The sequence below is a fragment of the Terrapene carolina genome, unplaced genomic scaffold, assembly GCF_002925995.2.
Source record: "Terrapene carolina triunguis isolate 2854851 unplaced genomic scaffold, T_m_triunguis-2.0 Scaffold132, whole genome shotgun sequence".
In the NCBI taxonomy this organism is placed as follows: Eukaryota; Metazoa; Chordata; order Testudines; family Emydidae; genus Terrapene; species Terrapene triunguis.
In genome coordinates this window covers 18,929,598-18,948,528 of record NW_020664483.1, presented here as the reverse complement: position 1 = coordinate 18,948,528, position 18,931 = coordinate 18,929,598, and the positions used below count along the sequence as shown (strand labels likewise).

The following is an 18,931-nucleotide window of genomic DNA, read 5'->3' as shown; positions in this document are numbered from 1 at the left end:
GTGCGGGTCATATGCCAGGATTATCTGAGTATATATCAATTAATTATTGCCCTACTACTGCAGGGTCTCAAGCCCTAGTGCACCTTGGTCCCCCCTACTATCCATCTGTGGCACATAATGGTCTAGTCTCCTTTGGGCTGTTATATTTTGGTCTAATTTCGGGTGGGGAGTTATAGTATGGGTGCTGGGTGGTGTTAGTGGCCTGTGACATACAGGAAATCAGACTAGATGATCTTGTAGTCCCTTCTGGCCTTAAATTCCAAGACTCTGTGTAGGATTTTGCTATGAATAATATCATGTTTGCATAGCCAGATAAACTTCACAAATCAAATACAGGTGGAGCAGGAAATGAGAGTTATGTGCAGTAATGTGAATTGCCAATATTATTGTACAATTAGTAAAAATAAACCGTTTCTGCTTACGGATCAAATAGGTATTTTTTTGTATAAAATCATATTTTTTCTTACCTGCCTCACAATTTGATTGGGACACTTGATTAGAATCTGCATTGGCCACCAATCATCATCAGCCATCCGATCCAAAAACCACTGCATAAAATACATATTATATGCTCTTTATTGTACATTTCAAATTAATAGTTATATTAATTTTTCTTACAGTCAACCTTTAATATGCTATTAAAATTCAGAGGATTATTATTAATTATTATTATTAAAACAGAAAACATAAGTCCAAGAGAAATCTGAAAATCCTTTGTCCCTGAGGAAGAGGGAAAATAGTAACTATACGTACGAGTTTGCATGTAATATCTTTAATACCCTTCATCCCAGGATCTCTAAGGCCTGGATTCAGAGAAGCTATCCCTGTTTCAGAAGGGTGCTTAAGGATGTGGTTAACCTTAAATATGCAATTAAATCCCATCAAAGTCAGAGAGACTTAAGTACATATTTAAGATTAAGTACATACTAAAGTGCTTTGCAGAAGAGAGATGCTTAGGTGATTCCTGAATCAGGGCCGTAAATGCTTTTCAAAGGTGAGTAAGCATTATCATCTCTATTTTACATTTGGAGAAAATTAGTCTCCGTGAGATTAAATGATCTGCCAAAGTCAGGAGGTGAAAGGCAGTTGGGAGTAGAACTGACGCCTCCTGACTCATAGAACTATGCTCAATTCACTAGAATGTTGCCACTTTAGAATGAACAATTCAGGTTCTTATTTTTTTTCTTGGTTTAATAGTATTTTAGCATGTTCTATTTCTAGGGTCCTTCACTTAACTTGTTTTTGGTGTCTTATTCTCAAACCACAGTGATGAATTTGTGTCACCAGATTATTGAATGTTAAATATCAATTTAACAATCTGAAGATTGGATTTGAAAACAAACACTGTAATTAATGCATATACACCTCTACCTTGATATAGCGCGACCTGATATAACACGGTAAAGCAGTGCTCCAGGGGGGTGGGGCTGTGCACTCCGGGGGATCAAAGCAAGTTCAATATAACGCGGTTTCACCTATAACGTGCTAAGATTTTTTGGCTCCCGAAGACAGCGTTATATCGAGGTAGAGGTGTATATTAGATAACATCTATTGCAGGATGTTAATTATGGCTGAAACTATAACATTATGCAGTAAAAAACGGTTACTCACCTTTGTAACTGTTGTTCTTCGAGATGTGTTGCTCATATCCATTCCAATTAGGTGTGCGCGCGCCGCGTGCACGATCGTCGGAGAATTTTCTACCCTAGCAACACCCGGTGGGTCGGCTGTGGAGCCCCCTGGAGTGGCGCCTTCATGGCGCTGGATATATACCCCAGCCGACCCAGCGCCCCCTCAGTTCCTTCTTGCCGGCTACTCTGACAGTGGGGAAGGGGGGCGGGTTTGGAATGGATATGAGCAACACATCTCGAAGAACAACAGTTACAAAGGTGAGTAACTGTTTTTTCTTCTTCGAGTGCTTGCTCATATCGATTCCAATTAGGTGACTCCCAAGCCTTACCTAGGCGTTGGGGTTGGAGTGAGACATCGCTGAATGCAGAACTGCTGATCCAAATGCAGCATCATCTCTAGACTGCTGTACAAGCGCATAGTGAGTGGCGAAGGTGTGGACCGATGACCAAACCGCTGCTCTACAAATGTCCTGGATCGGGACGTGAGCCAGGAAGGCAGTCGAGGAGGCTTGGGGCCTCGTGGAGTGGGCGGTGAGGCACGGCGTCGGGGCACCGGCCAGGTCGTAGCAAGCACGAATGCAGGATGTGATCCAAGAGGAGAGACGTTGCGAGGAGACCGGTAAGCCTTTCATCCGGTCGGCCACTGCAACGAAGAATTGCGTCGTCTTCCTAAACAGCTTCGTACGCTCAATATAGAAAGCAAGGGCCCTGCGTACGTCCAAGGAGTGCATACGCTGGTCTTGACGCGTGGCGTGCGGCTTAGGATGAAAGACCGGGAGAAATATATCCTGGTTCACATGAAAAGCTGATACCACCTTGGGGAGAAAGGCAGGGTGGGGGCGAAGCTGCACCTTGTCTTTATGGAAGACTGTGTATGGAGGCTCAGACGTGAATGCCCTGATTTTAGAAACACGCCTTGCTGAAATGATGGCTACAAGGAAGGCTGTCTTCCAAGATAGGTAAAGGAGTGAGCAGGTAGCCAATGGCTCGAACGGGGGCCCCATGAGCTTGGAGAGAACCAGGTTAAGATCCCACGCCGGAACCAGTTGACGTAGCTGTGGGTATAGATGGTCTAAGCCCTTGAGGAATCTGACGACCATCGGGTTAGAGAAGACCGAGGAAGCGTGTTCTCCTGGGTGGAATGCCAATATAGCAGCCAGGTGTACCCTGACTGAAGATATCGCCAAACCCTGCTGTTTTAGGGATAGGAGATATTCAAGTATAAGTGGAATTGACACCTGCAAGGGGGGCGTGGCCTGCTGCTCGCACCAACAGGAGAAACGATTCCACTTGGCCAAGTAAATGGTCCGTGTAGAGGGTTTCCTACTTCCCAGCAGAATCTGTTGCACGGGATGTGAGCATCGTAGCTCTGTCCGATTCAGCCATGGAGCATCCACGCTGGAGCAATTGCAGGTCGGGGTGACAGAGTCGGCCGTGGTCCTGAGAGATCAAGTCCGGGCACAATGGAAGCGTGATCGGAGTCTGTACCGACAGCTCCAGAAGCGTGGTGTACCAGTGCTGTCTTGGCCAAGCTGGAGCGACTAGAATCATACGTGCCTTGTCTCTGCGTAGCTTGAGCAGTACCCTGTGGACCAGTGGAAATGGAGGGAAAGCGTAGAACAGCTGGTCTTTCCACGATAGCAGGAAAGCGTCCGACAGGGAGCCCGGAGATCGCCCTTGGAGGGAGCAGAACACGTGGCACTTCCTGTTGGTGCGTGAGGCGAACAGGTGGACCTGGGGAAAACCCACCTCTGGAAGATGGAATGGATGATATCCGGGCGAATCGACCACTCGTGCGTCTGGAAGGATCTGCTGAGACGGTCCGCTAGAGTGTTCTGGACTCCAGGGAGGAACGATGCCATGAGATGTATCGAGTGGGCAATGCAGAACTCCCACAGGCGAATGGCCTCTTGGCATAGGAGAGACAACCGGGCTCCTCCTTGCTTGTTGATGTAGAACGTGGCCGTGGTGTTGTCTGTGAGGACTGACACACAATGGCCATGTAGGAGACCGAGAAATGCCTGACAGGCTAGGCGCACCGCCATCAGCTCTCGAACATTGATGTGCAGAGCTAGTTGGGATGCGGTCCACAGGCCCTGTGTATGGTGCTCCCCGAGGTGAGCGCCCCAACCTAGAGATGAAGGGTCCGTGACCAGGTACAGGGAGGGTTGTGGGGCGTGAAATGGCACTCCTGCGCAAACAGCCTTGTGGTCCAGCCACCAGGTGAGAGAGGTCAAGACCAAGTTCGGAACCGTGACCACCATGTTCAGGTTCTCCCGATAAGGACAGTACACCGATGACACTCAGGCCTGAAGTGGGCGAAGCCAAAGTCTGGCATGCCTGGTTACGTAAGTGCAAGAGGCCATGTGTCCCAACAGGCCGAGGCACGTCCTTATCGTGGTAATCGGGAAGACCTGGAGTCCGTGGATGATGTTTGTGATGGTGTGAAACCGAGTGTCTGGCAGAAGAGCTCGGGCGAGTCTGGAGTCTAAGACTGCCCCGATAAACTCTATTCTCTGCGTTGGCTCCAGAGTGGACTTTTCTTTGTTGAGTAAGATGCCTAACTCGTGGAATGTTTGTAGTGTTATCTGGACGTGGGCTTGAACTTGCTCCCTGGTGTGGCCGCGCACTAGCCAGTCGTCTAGATACGGGAACACCTGTATCCTTTGTCGACGAAGGTATGCTGCCACGACAGCCAGACATTTGGTGAACACTCTCGGAGCCGTGGACAAGCCGAAGGGAAGGACGGCAAATTGGTAGTGCATGCTGTTTACTACAAATCGAAGGAAGCGCCTGTGTGGGCGGTAGATTGCTATATGAAAATATGCGTCCTTCATGTCGAGGGCGGCGTACCAGTCTCCAGGGAAGGGATGATGGTTCCCAAGGAGACCATGCGGAACTTCAACTTTACTATGAATTTGTTGAGTCCGCGTAAATCTAAAATGGGTCGCAGACCTCCTTTTGCCTTGGGGATCAGGAAGTAGCGGGAGTAAAACCCCCTGCCCCTTAACTCTGATGGAACCTCCTCTATGGCCCCCATAGAAAGGAGCCCAAAAACCTCCTGTGTAAGGAGATGCTCGTGAGAAGGGTCCCTGAAGAGGGACGGGGAGGGGGAGTAGGAGTGGGGGAACAAAGAAAACTGGAGAGCGTATCCCCTCTCCACCGTGCGAAGGACCCAACGGTCCGAGGTTATAAGGGACCAAGCACGGTGGAAACGGGAGAGGCGATCCCGAAATAAAGGGAATGGATCCTGGGTAGAGGCTAGTACGCCGTCCTCGAGCGCACCTTCAAAAATTTTGCCTAGGCCCTAAAGGTGGTCTAGGAGGGCCTTGGTTCTGACCGGGTTGGGGGCCGGTCGACCTCCTTCTACCACGTCACCCACACCTTCTGGGGAAGTCCTGTCTTGGACGAGGAGGAGGAGGGTAGAACCTCTGTGGCTGGGGCCTAAAGGGCCTGCACTGGGGTCCTGGGACATGCATCCCCAGGGAGCGCATGATGGTTCTGGAGTCCTTGAGGCTCTGCAACCGAGAGTCCGTATTGTCCGAGAACAACTTGGCCCTCGAATGGCAGATCTTGCAGGGTCTGCTGCAGTTCTGGCGGTAACCCCGATACCTGAAGCCAGGAGACGCTCTCATGGCTATCCCAGACACTAGTGTCCTGGCGGCAGAGTCCGCTATGTCCAGGGAGGCCTGTAAGGAGGTCCTAGCCACCTTTTAACCTTCCTCCACTAGGGCCCCAAACTCCTCTCTCGAGTCCTGGGGGACCAACTCTTTAAATTTACCCATGGAATTCCATGAGTTGTAATTGTACCGACTCAAGAGCGCCTGTTGGTTTGCGGCTCTGAGCTACAGACCCCCCGCTGAGTAAACCTTACATCCAAACAAATTGAAGCGTGTGGCGTCCTTTGATTTGGGTGCTGCCGCCTGCTGACCATGGTGCTCTCTTGCGTTCACTGAGGAGACTACTAGTGAACACGGCGGAGGGTGTGTGTAGAGGTACTCATGGTCTTTAGAGGGGACAAAGTACTTCCTCGCTACACCTCTGGCAGTAGGAGGGATGGAGGCCGGGGTTTGCCATATGGCATTAGCGTTAGCCTGGATCGTGCAAATAATGGGCAACGCCACCCGTGATGGGGCATCAGCTGAGAGGATGCTTACCACCGGGTCCTCCACCTCCACTATGTCCTCTGCCTGTAGGTCCATGTTCCGTGCCACCCTACGTAACAGGTCTTGGTGGGCATGGAGGTCTATTGGAGGTGGGCCTGAGATTGTTGTGCCCGCCACCGCCTCATCTGGGGAAGATGAGGACGCCGCCTCAGGGGGTAAAGGATCCAGAGGTGGGTCCGGCTCCAAGGGTCCCTGATGTGCAGGATCCCCTGCACCGGGGTCTGGGACCTGCGTGGGTATTGGCACAGGAGCCTCCATGCCCCCTGGGGGAGGACGGGTGATGGTGGCCTCAGGTACCCTGGGCTCAGAGTGTGCCGAGCGAGAGGCCGCTGGTGGAGCCCCTTGAGCTTGGTGATATGCCCATGGGGTCCAGAAAGACCAATGTGCAGGGTCCTGTCTAGGGTCCTCTGCCCCCTCCTGCCAATGGCCCAAGTCGTCCGCAGCCTGACCCTGAGCAGTGTATGCTGATCGGGAGGCCCCTTCCGACGAACGAGACGCCGAGCTTGAGGGTCAGGGTGGTGCCGAGCGTGATTGCAGAGGCTCGTCCTGGAACGGTGCCGAGCAGTGCTGGTCCACAGGCGAGTGGTCTCTGCATGGTGCCGGGGAGCGGAACCGGGATCGAGAACGGTGCCGATGGCCATGCCGGTACCGGGATCCCGATCTGGATCACGAAGACGAAGACCGTCTGTAGACTCGGTGCCAGGAGCGGCCTCGCGAACGGGAGCGCCGCTCATACCGGTGCCGGGAACTGCGTCTGGACTCTGACCGGTACCGATGCTCGGGTCGGTGCCAAGAAGTGGACCGGTGCCGGGAGGAAGATCTGGGCCGCGAGTACGACCGGCGCCGAGATGAAGACCGGTGCCAGGACTGCGAGCGGCGTCGGGACCTGCTCCGAGACCGGGAGCGGTGCCGCGAGTCCACGCTCGGAGATGGAGGGCGTATCAGGGCAGGCTTGCCCCTGGATTGCACCGTGCGGAGCAGATGCGATGCCGCAGTCTGAGATGGCGCCGGCTCCGTGAGGGCGATGAGGTCCTTCGCCGTCGCAAATGTCTCCGGCGTAGAGGGGAGACAGGGCTCAACCACAGGACGAGGCGGTGAGCCAGTCCGCACCGGACTCAATGGCCCTACAACCGGTGCCGGAGTCAACGGTGTCGACGATGCCTGCACCCTCTGGCGCTCCGAAGCCGGATGCGACTCCACCACCGGTGCGGGGGGAGCCGGTGCCTGTTGTACGGCAGTGTCCTGGGTCTTACGGGGTCTTTTATGTCCCGGAGACGGGGAACGGCGCCGAGGGGCTTGCGGCGGACGCGGTGCTGACGGAGGACGGTGCCATGGGGTCTTATCCGCGTCTCCTCGTGGTGCAGTACCCGAGGGCGCCGCCGGGGCGCTGCGCACCGAGGCGCTCGGTGCTGGAACTTGGCGCGCCGAAGGCGGATCTGGGCTAAGTGCCGCCTCCATAAGGAGCTGCTTAAGTCTAAAGTCCAGCTCCTTTTTGGTCCTGGGCCTGAAAGCCTTGCAGATCTTACACTTGTCCGTCTGGTGAGACTCCCCTAGACACTTCAGACAAGAGTCGTGAGGGTCTCCCGTTGGCATAGGCTTAGCACAGGTCGCGCACGGCTTAAAGCCAGGAGCCTTGGGCATGAGCCCGGCTGCACGCCGGGGGAAAAAAGGGGGATAAAAGCCCCCTTTACCCCTGCTAACTATTTATAACTACTCTATAAAACTATTAACAACAAAACTACTAATCTATAAGTATATAACCAACAACTATCTACAAGAACTAACGAGTAAAGCTAGGGAGAGTGGAGAACAGCTATGCCATGCTCCACGGTTCCAACGACCGTCACGGGCGGTAAGAAGGAACTGAGGGGGCGCTGGGTCGGCTGGGGTATATATCCAGCGCCATGAAGGCGCCACTCCAGGGGGCTCCATGGCCGACCCACCGGGTGTTGCTAGGGTAGAAAATTTTCCGACGATCGTGCATGCGGCGCGCGCACACCTAATTGGAATAGATATGAGCAAGCACTCGAAGAAGAACAGGAAGTTTCTGTCATTAAGACTTGCAATATCAATGTCATTTTGGACACTCCTCTTCTCCTTGCATATTCAGATTAAGACCAAATTCTGTCAATTTTTCCTCTTCGGTATCTCAAAATTCTGTCCTTTCCATCCATATGGCAACATTCTTTGGACGTGCCTTCATCTTCAGACTGCAACCTCTTTCTCCTGGCTTCCCCCCATGCTCCCATTTGTCTCTACAAAAATATTAATGCTAAAATAATCTTCCTCCCACAAAACTCCTACCATGTCACTCCATTCTTCTCATCCTTTCACAGGCTTTCCTTTGCCCTCCACATCAAGTTCCAGTCCCTCATCTTCACCAGCAAGGCTCCGTATGAGTTTGCTCTTGCCTATCTCTCTACTCTTACCTCTTCTTACTCTCTTCACTCCACCCCAGCCTCCTATGTCACTGCTCCTTTTGTTTCCTTTCCCTTGTTTTCATGCCTTCTTCCATGCTGTGCCTTACTCATGAAAGTCCCTTCCAATGCCTGCTGCGCCAAGTGACCAACCTCACGCCACTTAAACCCCTCTGCAAAACCTATCAATATTAAACAGTCAGCCCAAGAGGGTGTAGACAGCTATGTCTACTACTACAGTCATGAAAGCGTTTCGCCTTATGGCTTGCCTACAGGCTCACCAGAAGGGGCAGCAATGTCATCCCCTTAGTCCCTGCAGCATTTTCCATACAAAGTTTAGGCTTTGCACAAGGGAGGAATTTCACCTCTTATTACACGTATGTCCAAATACTCCAAAATACCTAGTGATGCTAACCCCTAAAAATGCAAAATTCTTTATATAAAGTTTTTTTTTTTTTTTTACTTTTTTACCTTGTTCAACACCTCATTATTTATCTCACCTCACAAGCTGCCTGACTGTTATTAAACTGTTTTGTTAACAGTTCAATCCACTGAAGCATTGTGGGCTAAAGAGAAATAGGAAAAAAGATTTTAAGATCAAATTCCAACTTAATCTTAAGTTTCTACACAACCAGTTAATATATTTAGGCTTAAGAACAAATGCAATTACAATCCATTAAAATGTTTAATGAAACTGAAATAAATTTCTTAACAAAAAAGTGATACATATTTTGGAGATTGAACTAAGTACTACACACTGTGTAGTCACTATCCAGGCAACTGCATTTTTCACATTTAAACTGATTTGAAATAAATTACATTCTAAAAAAATCTTTCCCAAGTATTGTTGATCCTCCTCCTGCACTCTTAGAAGAAATCATAATCCATGTTTATGTTAAAATCCATTGAATCCAAATACCAACAGTTGTAACTCAACTATATTAGGGAGACCACACTGCAAACAACACTATTTTAATTGCCAAAATATATTAATTCTCAACATGATCCCAAAACTAAAGGCATATCAAGGATTTTCAGTTAATTAAGTGGAAATAATATTTTGTATCATTTTAAGAATCAGAATCTGATTTTAGTTTAAAAGTGAGATTAGGTGTTTGGTGGTAAAAAAAATTAGCTAATTTTTAAGAAACAAACAAGTCCACATTAGTTCTCCATGGTGTACATGCTACATTCTTGTATTGAAGTGTATGAAGAGTTTAAAGAAGTTGAAACTGCTGATAAGTAAACAGCTTTAATTTACTGAATATATTTTTTTTACTTCCTAATTTTGGACTAGATTGTATCTAGATCTAACACAGCCATGCAGGAATGTAGGGGGAAGTACAGACACCCACTTGGTTGCATAAGAGATGCCTCAATTGTGGCTCTGGGTGCAAGGAGAAGAGCAGGGGTTATACACTTAAAGGTGCCCCCCACCCCCGACCATACCTTACAAGTAAGCTGGGGGATGGACAAGGAGTGGGGGGCACCCTAGCTCTGTCTTCCTCCCTCACACAGACCACATGAGTGAAGTAGTTTACTCCTTCTTCAGGACAAGAGAGAAGCAGGGCAAGAAATGACTCTCAGAGCCTGAGGAAAGGCAGCTAAGCAGTGTCTAGTACTAAAGGGTGAGCCTAAAGACTCAATCTTGCCCTTAAAGTTCATCATTCAGTGAAAAAAGGAAGAGGTGAAAATTATTTTATATTCTATTATTTATATTTAATAATATCTGAGGAGCTAGCAGAAGGCTTTGTCACAGCTCTGCTTCATGTAACTACATTAGCAATCCTATTTCATTACTAGATTTATGTGGGAATATACACACATATATATATATATACACACACACACACACACATAAAAATTTTATATATATATTATATATATATATAAAAATTAACACCTATTACCAATAAATACTAATAAAGAAAATGAGATGGGGGCCAAATCCTGTTTGCTTTACTGACAGAAGTAATCCCACTTAACTCCTAATGTTAAGCACATGCTTAAGTGCTTTACTGGATCAGTAAAGTAGGGCCTTTTGTTTTGTTTTATATTTAATTTCCCCCAGGGATTTATCGGTGTTTATTACTACAACAACAAAAACAGGTGGAAATTGGTGGAAAAAACTATGAATAATTTTTATGGGTAAATATTGGGGTTTATTTTGGTGGATGGAAGGACAGGGGAAAGGATTCAATAGATTAATGCTTTGATGAATGGCATTCAATGTGGTTTGCTGCAGAACTAAAACAGAACTCAAAACACAATGCCCCTCTGGGTCTAAGAAAACAATATATCTCTAATCCCCAAACAAAACTTTTCATTTGAATAAACAGTTTACTGTTGTAGACGAAGAACTATTAGCCTATAAATATTTACATTTAATAATTGGACCACACCATTTGCAGTGCATACACTCAACTTCATCCTTTTCTCCTCCGTTTTATTTTTAAACTTTCGAATACTTCCTTGTGTTCTGAAACATAGTCTGATATAGATTTTCGTTTTCTTCCCATTTTAGTGTGTCCGATCTTTAAACTGTTATCTGCTAACAGCTTGAAATGTGTACGTGGTGGGCGTGAGATTCGTCAATATGTTGAGATGCGCATGCACTTCAGGGCTTGCGTGTGTGCCTATTTGTTTATTGTGTGCATCTTTTAGACCAGAGGTTCTCAACCTAGGGGACTGTGAACAGGTTTCAGAGGATCCTCCAAAATAAATCAGAAAGCAAGGCTGGCATTAGACTCACTGGGGCCCAGGGCAGAAAGTCGAAGCCTGAGCCCCACCATGCAGGGCTGAAGCCAAAGCCTGAGCAACTTAGCTTTATGGGGCTCCCTGAGGTTTGGGGCCGCAGGCAATTGCCCTGCTTGCAACCCCTTAATGCTGGCTCTCGGCTTTTAATCTACTGGATATGCAGAAAAACAATTGCTGTGGCACAGGCGGGCCACAGAGTTTTTATAGCAGGGGGGGGGGGGACTCAGAAAGAAAAAGGTTGGGAACCCCTTTTCTAGACTACTACATAGCCTTACTTCAACAGGCAGCTTTGCATATATAAACAAACTAATGTATTATTGTAATATATATACCTCATGCAATGTATAGTATTTTATATATCTGAATGATACAAAAGTAGAGTGAAAATCGGAAAAAATGAATAATACTTTTTATAAAACCTGGGTGTTTTTTTCAGTAAAAATCAGTTTAAACGGAAAACAAAGGGGTTTAGGCATAAGTTACAGCAGTCCTAAAGCTGCACTAATTTATGCCAGGTTGTGGCCAGATCTTCAATCCACAGCAACAGTTCTGCATCAAACACAGTCCAGGTGGACCAGAGTACCTGGCACACAATCTTCTTGAACATAAGTGTTATATACTGTATAAAAAGGTCTGAAATTTTCTTTTAAAGTTTTTTTTCCCTTGCTTGTTTTTATATTAGAAATACAGGTCTTGACTAACCTGGATGACTGAAGAATTGACATCACAGATACAAAGAAAGTAAATCAATGGAGAGTTAAAATGATTTCTATTCAGACTGATTGAAACTCTTTGTTTTGTTTTTATGTTCATATCTATTTAACTAAAACACTTACGAGCACAACTCTCTTTATTAAGGATTCAAGACCCTGCCCCTTTGATTAGAGACTAAAAAAGATTCTAATTCACATCTCTGAATCATACAATAATTCTTGCACCAAAAAGGGAACACAAGATTTGTCAGTCCTGACATTTCTAAGGAAAAAAACCAATCCAACCCAGCCCAACACTTCCCATCCCCACCACACACAATTTTTCAAGCCTTAAATTTACAGCAGAAAGAAGCAAACGGGCACAAACCCATTTTTATGCTTTTCATTTGAGGGCACTATGAAATCTGAAACTGTAAACATTCTTTGTAGTGACTACTGTATACCGTATATACTCATTCATAAGCCAAATTTTTTTTTTAGTAAAAAAGGGAAGCACCAGAGAAGGGGGTCGGCTTATGAACGGGTATAGAGAGGGAGAGGTGGGACACAGCCCCTCTCCCCAACAGAGGGAGCAAGGAGAGCCAGCACTGCCAGCAGAGCCAGAAGGGAAGAGGCGGGGCCAAGTCTCTCCGCTTCCGGCCACGCTGCTCTCCCCCCAGCCTCCGAAGCAGCTGCAGCTCCGGGGCTGGCAGGCTGCAGCCGTGTCACTCGGCCCCGCCCCCCAGAGCAGGCTGTGGCCATGCCTCCCGGCCCGCCAGAGCACGCCGGCCCAGCCCGCTGGAACATGCTGCGGCTGCGCCGCCCGGTCTGCAGCTCCAGCCAGGCCAGAGACATCCTCCCCTGGCCTGCCCCAGATAAGGTGGGAAGGGATGGGGTGGGGAGAGTGTGGGGGTCCCGGGCTATAGGGGTGAGGTCATGTGGGGGGTGGTCACAGGGGTTACTCCCCTGACCCCCAGCTTCTCTACACCCTCCCCCCCCAAAATTTCCCCACCAGTTGCTATACTGGCCCATTAGATTAAACATCTGGTGCGCCGGGACACTTTGTTTACTTTTTACCTTTGTGCCTGTGGACGCTCGAGGTAAACAAATCATCTCGGCCCGCCAGCGGCTTATCCTGATGGCCCGGGAGCCAAAGTTTGCTGACCCCTGAATTACAGGGTTGGCTTATGAACGGGTCATACAAATTTTCCATTTTTACTTATCCATCTTGGGGGTGGTCGGCTTATAAACGAACCGGCTTATGATCGAGTATATACGGTAAGTTATGACTCAAAACCATATCCTTTTACATAAAAGCACAGAGGGGCAGGCAAATTTCACTGAATTTATACAATTACTTAATATGTATTTACAAGCAAACCAACATACCTTTTCTTTTGAATGGATAAATGTCTCCAGAACAAAGGAAGTGCTTAACTGCAAGAAAATGTTATTCAGTTAATCAGTGTCCAGAATTATCATTTAAACATATTCCGTTTGGAAGAAATGCTTTATGATGTTAAGATACTTTACCTTTGCTGTCATTAGGGAGACTGCTTTTGGATCTGGTAATGTGCTTGGAATGCTACTACACAACTGCCACATAAACCTAAAGTCAGTAATATATTTTGTTAGTTAAAATAAATTTTAAACATCTGGATTAAGTAAAAACATCTCAAAATAATATGTATTTAAAGCAAAACTTACCCAAAATATGTATGTTCAAAAATGTTCTTGTCTTGAAGAAACTGCATGTTATCATGCCATATCCACTGAAGAAAAAATACTAACATCAGATACAAGAAAGCAGTTTACTTCATTAAAATTTGTGTGATTTTAAAAATAAAATTATAACACTCGTTGACTAAAAAAACCCAATCTTGTCTCTCAATTTTAGTTTAAAATATAGGTTCTATTTCTTTTATGTCTACTATGGCAGACTGTTTTGCCTGCTGTAATTAAAAACAGTTCCCAATATCCCCTCCCTTACACACACACACACACACACACACCCCTTTCCACATACTTGCTTACCTGTCCAAGATTTTTTAAAATGAGTACCTAATACTAGGTTTCTAAGTCCATATTTAGGTGTCTAAATTAGTGGCACGATTTTCACAAATGCTAAGCACCCAGCATCTTCCATTGAAGTCAATTAAACTCATGTAACCCCACTAAAGCTAATAAATAAACATTAGAAGTAATGTCAATGGGGTTGCGTGGGTGCAATTAAGGAGCATGGGCTTGATCCAAAGCCCATTGAAATTAATGGAAAGACTTATGGTGACTTCAATGAACTTTTGATAAAACTCTGAAGACAGAATTTGGGCCTCTGTTCTCATCCAAAACAATATTTTGTGCCAGATCTCCTTGATTGAAATTTTGTTTTTGACCAAATTGGTTTGCACAATTTTTTTCCCAATATGAATGATTTTAAATTTTAACTCTTTGCTGAAGTCTACTATGGATTATTTTTTAATTGGGCAGGGCTGAAAGCATAATCTGATTGTCTGGCTAAGGACTAGACCAGTTATGCCCAACTTTTTCAGCCTGAGTGCCAAACATATAAGTGGCCACAAATCAGTACTTTAGGACAGATTCCCTGCCCTTTTTTGCTCCCTAGGGCCACTCAGGTGGCAAAAAAGGAGTGTAAAAAACAAACAAACAAACAAAAAACCCCAACCACATGCAAATCCCCTATTAGGGATACCACTGGCACAGGCAGAGATGCATCTCTAACAGGCACAGGGTTGACATGTTCAGCTCCTATGCCTCTTTCCCTGCAATATTTGCAAAGTATGTGCATGGAGCGGGTGGTAAGAGACGTGGAGAATGTGAGGCAAGTGCATGATGTGTTCCAGCTATCTCCTGCTGGCACGTAGTCCCTCAATAGCCAAGTCGCTTGGTAGCCAGCTGACAAGTTAGAGCAGCCCTCAGGCCTTTTATGTGCCAAAAAATAAGCGAGATGCAATGCGTGACTGGTTCTCAGCTTCTCTTGTCTTCCGCCTCACTTGGGCTACCCTGGGTAGTCATGTGGAGGAGTGGAGCCATCCTCTGCTAGGCACTTCCCTAGGTCAAGCAGAGCCAGTTGAGTTCCTATCCTGCTCACAAGTCTGCAGGAAAGAACTACTTTCTCATTTCCCCGCTGAAACACAACAGGCAACTAGTGAATGAGCTCTTGAGCAGTTGCAGTTACTCAGAACACTCTCTGTCACATCAGAGCTATAGTAGAGGCATTGCCTCATCTTCTCCCCATAGCAACAGGGCTGATTCAAACACTTCAGATTAACAATCACAGGCCATAGTCCCAAGGTATAATTTGTAATCAATACAAATCTTCTTAATGCATTTTGCGATCAAAGGCCACAATTTAGAGCCTTGAAGGCCACAGGTGGTTCCCAGGCACAGGTTGGACAGCTCTGGTCTAGTCTATATGACCCAGAGAAAAACTGCTCAAGTCAGAATTCCTGCTATAATTTTCCATTTTGTCGTTGCTTAAATGAATGCAAAATTGACAGGATAGGGAAGGCCCTCAGATACTATAGCCTGTTTTACACAAACCGTTCTGTTTAAGATCTCTGAAGCATATTAGCTCATCTTCTTTATTGTGCTTTCTCTGATGATTATGCTGCCAGCTCTCAATTACATATTCTTTTCACTTTAGAAATACCAGTGAATTTCAGTACTTTATATAATTTAATATCCATTTTACACTTTTTGTACAGTTGCCAGCATTGCTATTTTTTATTTAAATAAAATGGAACTTACAAAAAATACAACCTTCCCTTTTTTTTTTTTTTTAAGGTTATAATACCAAGTTTTAGTTAATTTTTACTGCTGGGTTACAAACTCTGGAAAGTAGTGGATTATAATGGAAACATTAACACAATGTTAATTTTAGCAATGTAAAGAGTGATGTTATATTACTCTTACATATGTTATATTACAAAATGTTCTATGAAAGATGGCAAGCCTTTCAATTATCTTAATATTTAAAATCAAATTTCATTTTCTATATTTACTCAGATCCCACTGATTTGGATAAGATTTCTTACTATATTTTTACATTGGTGTTAAAACAAACCAACTTGTACCTCCAGCAACTCTGATGAAACATCAAACTTGTAGTCTTTGCCATTTTCCTCCTCTGGTTCCATCCGTTTATAAAACAGCATGTACGCACTATGTGTCTTTAAGGAAAAGAAAAATCTGTATAATTTTTGCTCTTCAGAGAGATTACTTAGGTCATAAATTTAAAAATACATTTATTTAGCAAATGAAAAGGGAAAAGGGTACCTTTTCAAAGGAGAAATCCATAAATTTATCAGTGACAGAATCATATGTCTTGGTCTGTCAAAAAGAGAACATGGGTTACTGAAAATATTCATCACAAACTTGTTGTTATGGCCTCATTGTGGATGGTTCTGGTCTCAGTATGCAAGGAAGTAACTCCACTTTATGCTCTCCATGCAGGGTCTGCCATCAATTATATTCCTTGCTCATCATTAAATAATTTTAAGTTTTCTGTAGTAGCTTACTTTCATTTTCCAGGATTGCATATGCAGTACTTTGACTCCTCTCATATTTCTCCAGACCATATCCTCTGTTTTTGGAGTCTGCAGATGTTTTGCAGATCTTCTGCACGGAATCAATTTTGTGTTGTACTTTGGCATAGCAACTTTACCAGGTGGAATTCTTTAGCTTGTTCATAGAATTGTTGTAATAAGCTGTTATTAAGCATGCAAATCAGGAAAGAACACGGTCGTAGGTTTTTACACATTGTGAATGTTTGCAATTGGTTTAACAGTGCTTCGTACTAAAGATGTGTAAAAATATTCACACTGCTGACAAAAGGCAAATTCATACAGCAGATTCAAAAGCCAAGGCAAGAAGCTGGTACAGTCTTGTAAAGTAATTTGCTTTTAATATTTATTTTAAATCCATGAAACTCCTTTCTCTGACCAAAAGAAAAACTATAAAAGGCATAGGTCTGAACACAAAACATTAAAAACATTTGTTTAGTGCCTGTTTTGTCAATTCTTTCCAGACAGTAGTCTGAAGAACTACATTCTCTGGCAGCTACTGGTGGTTCCTGAAGCATTAATATTAATATGTTTTATACTTATTAGTGCTTCTCAGTCAAGGATCTCAAATGCTTAAAAAAAGTTATCACTATTTTACAGATCAGGAAACTAATGTAATGTGAATAACAATATACACGAGTTATAAAGGATATCAATCACTATGCAACTGTTTATTTGGGCAAAACGCACCTGTATTTATAAAGTTAATTTATAGCTATTTCACTAATAGATTTTTTTTTAAAACATACAAAAAACAAATTTGGCTCTGCATTCCACACACAAAAATTCCCAATTCACCAAAAGAACTTTCCCCTTCATCATCTTATACTCCAGGCAACCCACTCTCTCTCAGGGAAAGTTTGGGCAACCAAATAGACTTTGCATCATGGCCTGAAAATAAACAGACTCAGGCTGCGCAGTCTCCTTGTCCCTACCACAACAAGTGTCTCAATTAAACTCTCTTAGCAGCTTCATATACATGTTGAACTGGAGGGGTATCAGGGCAGGGAAGAGCACTATAGAACCCATGTGACAGAGTCCTCAGGGCAGGGCTATTGTCCAGTACTACCTTCTGAGATTGTAATAAAAATAAATAAATAAATAAATAAGGGGGGGGGGAGGGAGAGACTAGAGGTAAAGGCTACAACTTACAGTCATTTCTCCACCAAAACATTCAGAAGCAAGCTGAGCAGAATCAAATGGTTTTACTTCAGCATCATTGAAAAGATACCTATAAAAAATTAAACTTTTGAATCAGTTGTCTGTTACCTCTCTTACAGTAGATGAAGAATACCAAGCTTCTACATCAAAAGAATGACATTTATACATGGAAGATAAAACTATGAGGAAGTAAAGGCAAAATTACATTCACATTGCCAGCTAATTTGTTATTTGTGAATCAGTAGCCAGGAAAATGACATGAGCACCTTCCCTCAAGAGAAAAAGGACTTATTATTCAGAGATGACTTTCCACTAGAATGAAAAGAAAATCATAGATTCTACCCCACAAAAAAAAACAAGTCTGGAGAGAAAAGGTTGATTGCTCAAAACCTTTGTACCCATTCTTAAGGGAAGAGAAGGAAGGCTTGGGCTTACTCTCAAAATACCACAACCAGACTTACACAGCTGAAGGAACATCTGACTGTAAAGGACTGACTTTTTCCCCAATGAAAAGGACCTAGTTCTCTTTTCTGAAAATCTAAATTTGTTGCCTGACAAGTTAGAGGGGGGTTGAATCCACTGTTTCTCACAAAAAATGATATTCCTTGTTAAGGGAAATACTATTTTACAGAGGTGGAACGAGATACCCTGCCTTCATGGACAAATCTCATAATGCTCAGCAAACAAATATAGAGGAGCTGAGGATCTTAGTGGACAGCTTGAGGGAGTCCAGCACAATATCATTTAGACTACTGAAAGCCAAAGGAACCCTGGATGGATAGATGGATCTAGATCTTGAATGTTTTAGGAAGGGAGCAAAATTTATTTTTCTAAGTCAGAGGACATCTTTTCTTCCTCTGAACCATGATCAACAAGAGAAGTCACAAAAACTTGAGAAGAAAAGGGCAATGCCAGAGTCTTAAAATCCAACACCACTAAGCAAGGAGATTGATACAAGGTTTTTCCAAAAGTAGCCCCATTAAAGAACATTACAATATGAATGTAATGTTCAGCTAAAATGGACATGACTGTTACAAGAGGAGGTCTCTGCCAAAGACCTCTGCTAGAGGACAGGGCCGGCTCTAGGCACCAGCAAAGCAAGCAGTTGCTTGGAGCGGCAAATTTGCAGGGGCGCAAGAATCCAGCATGGGAGCTGAGAACTAACAGGGGGCCCTGGGAGCTGTAGTTCCTTGGTTAGCTCCCTGCCTATAGAGCTGGCCCTGCAGCAGGGAAAGAACTACATTTCCCAGCATTCCCTTGGCCGCAATTAACAGGAAAGGGAGGAGGAAGGAGTGTGGAACTGAAACCTCATGCTGCATCTTGCTGTGACTGGTAGGGACAGAGCCAGCTCTAGGTTTTTTGCCACCCCCCACCCAAGCCCTGGGCTCCCCGCTGCACCCCTGTGTTGCCCTAGCCCTGGGCTCCCCCCTGCACCCCTGTGTTGCCCTAGCCCTGGACTCTCCCCCGCCCACACCCACTGCTGCCCCAGCTCTGGCCCCCACCTGCACCCCCCTGCTGCCCCAG

At 45.2% G+C, this 18,931-nt stretch overlaps 1 protein-coding gene across 1 annotated transcript in view; it reads right to left on the bottom strand.

The window, feature by feature from the left end:
- Positions 1-18,931, bottom strand: part of USP34 (ubiquitin specific peptidase 34) — a 257,649-nt gene that overhangs the window by 48,429 nt on the left and 190,289 nt on the right. Inside the window, exons 50-57 of the mRNA XM_029911897.1 lie at positions 17,399-17,477; positions 15,960-16,013; positions 15,758-15,853; positions 13,371-13,435; positions 13,197-13,272; positions 13,053-13,100; positions 8,715-8,780; positions 468-548 (exon numbers count right to left, since the gene is read on the bottom strand). Of these exons, the coding sequence (XP_029767757.1) occupies positions 468-548; positions 8,715-8,780; positions 13,053-13,100; positions 13,197-13,272; positions 13,371-13,435; positions 15,758-15,853; positions 15,960-16,013; positions 17,399-17,477 (565 nt within the window). The remainder of the gene's footprint in view (positions 1-467; positions 549-8,714; positions 8,781-13,052; positions 13,101-13,196; positions 13,273-13,370; positions 13,436-15,757; positions 15,854-15,959; positions 16,014-17,398; positions 17,478-18,931) is intronic.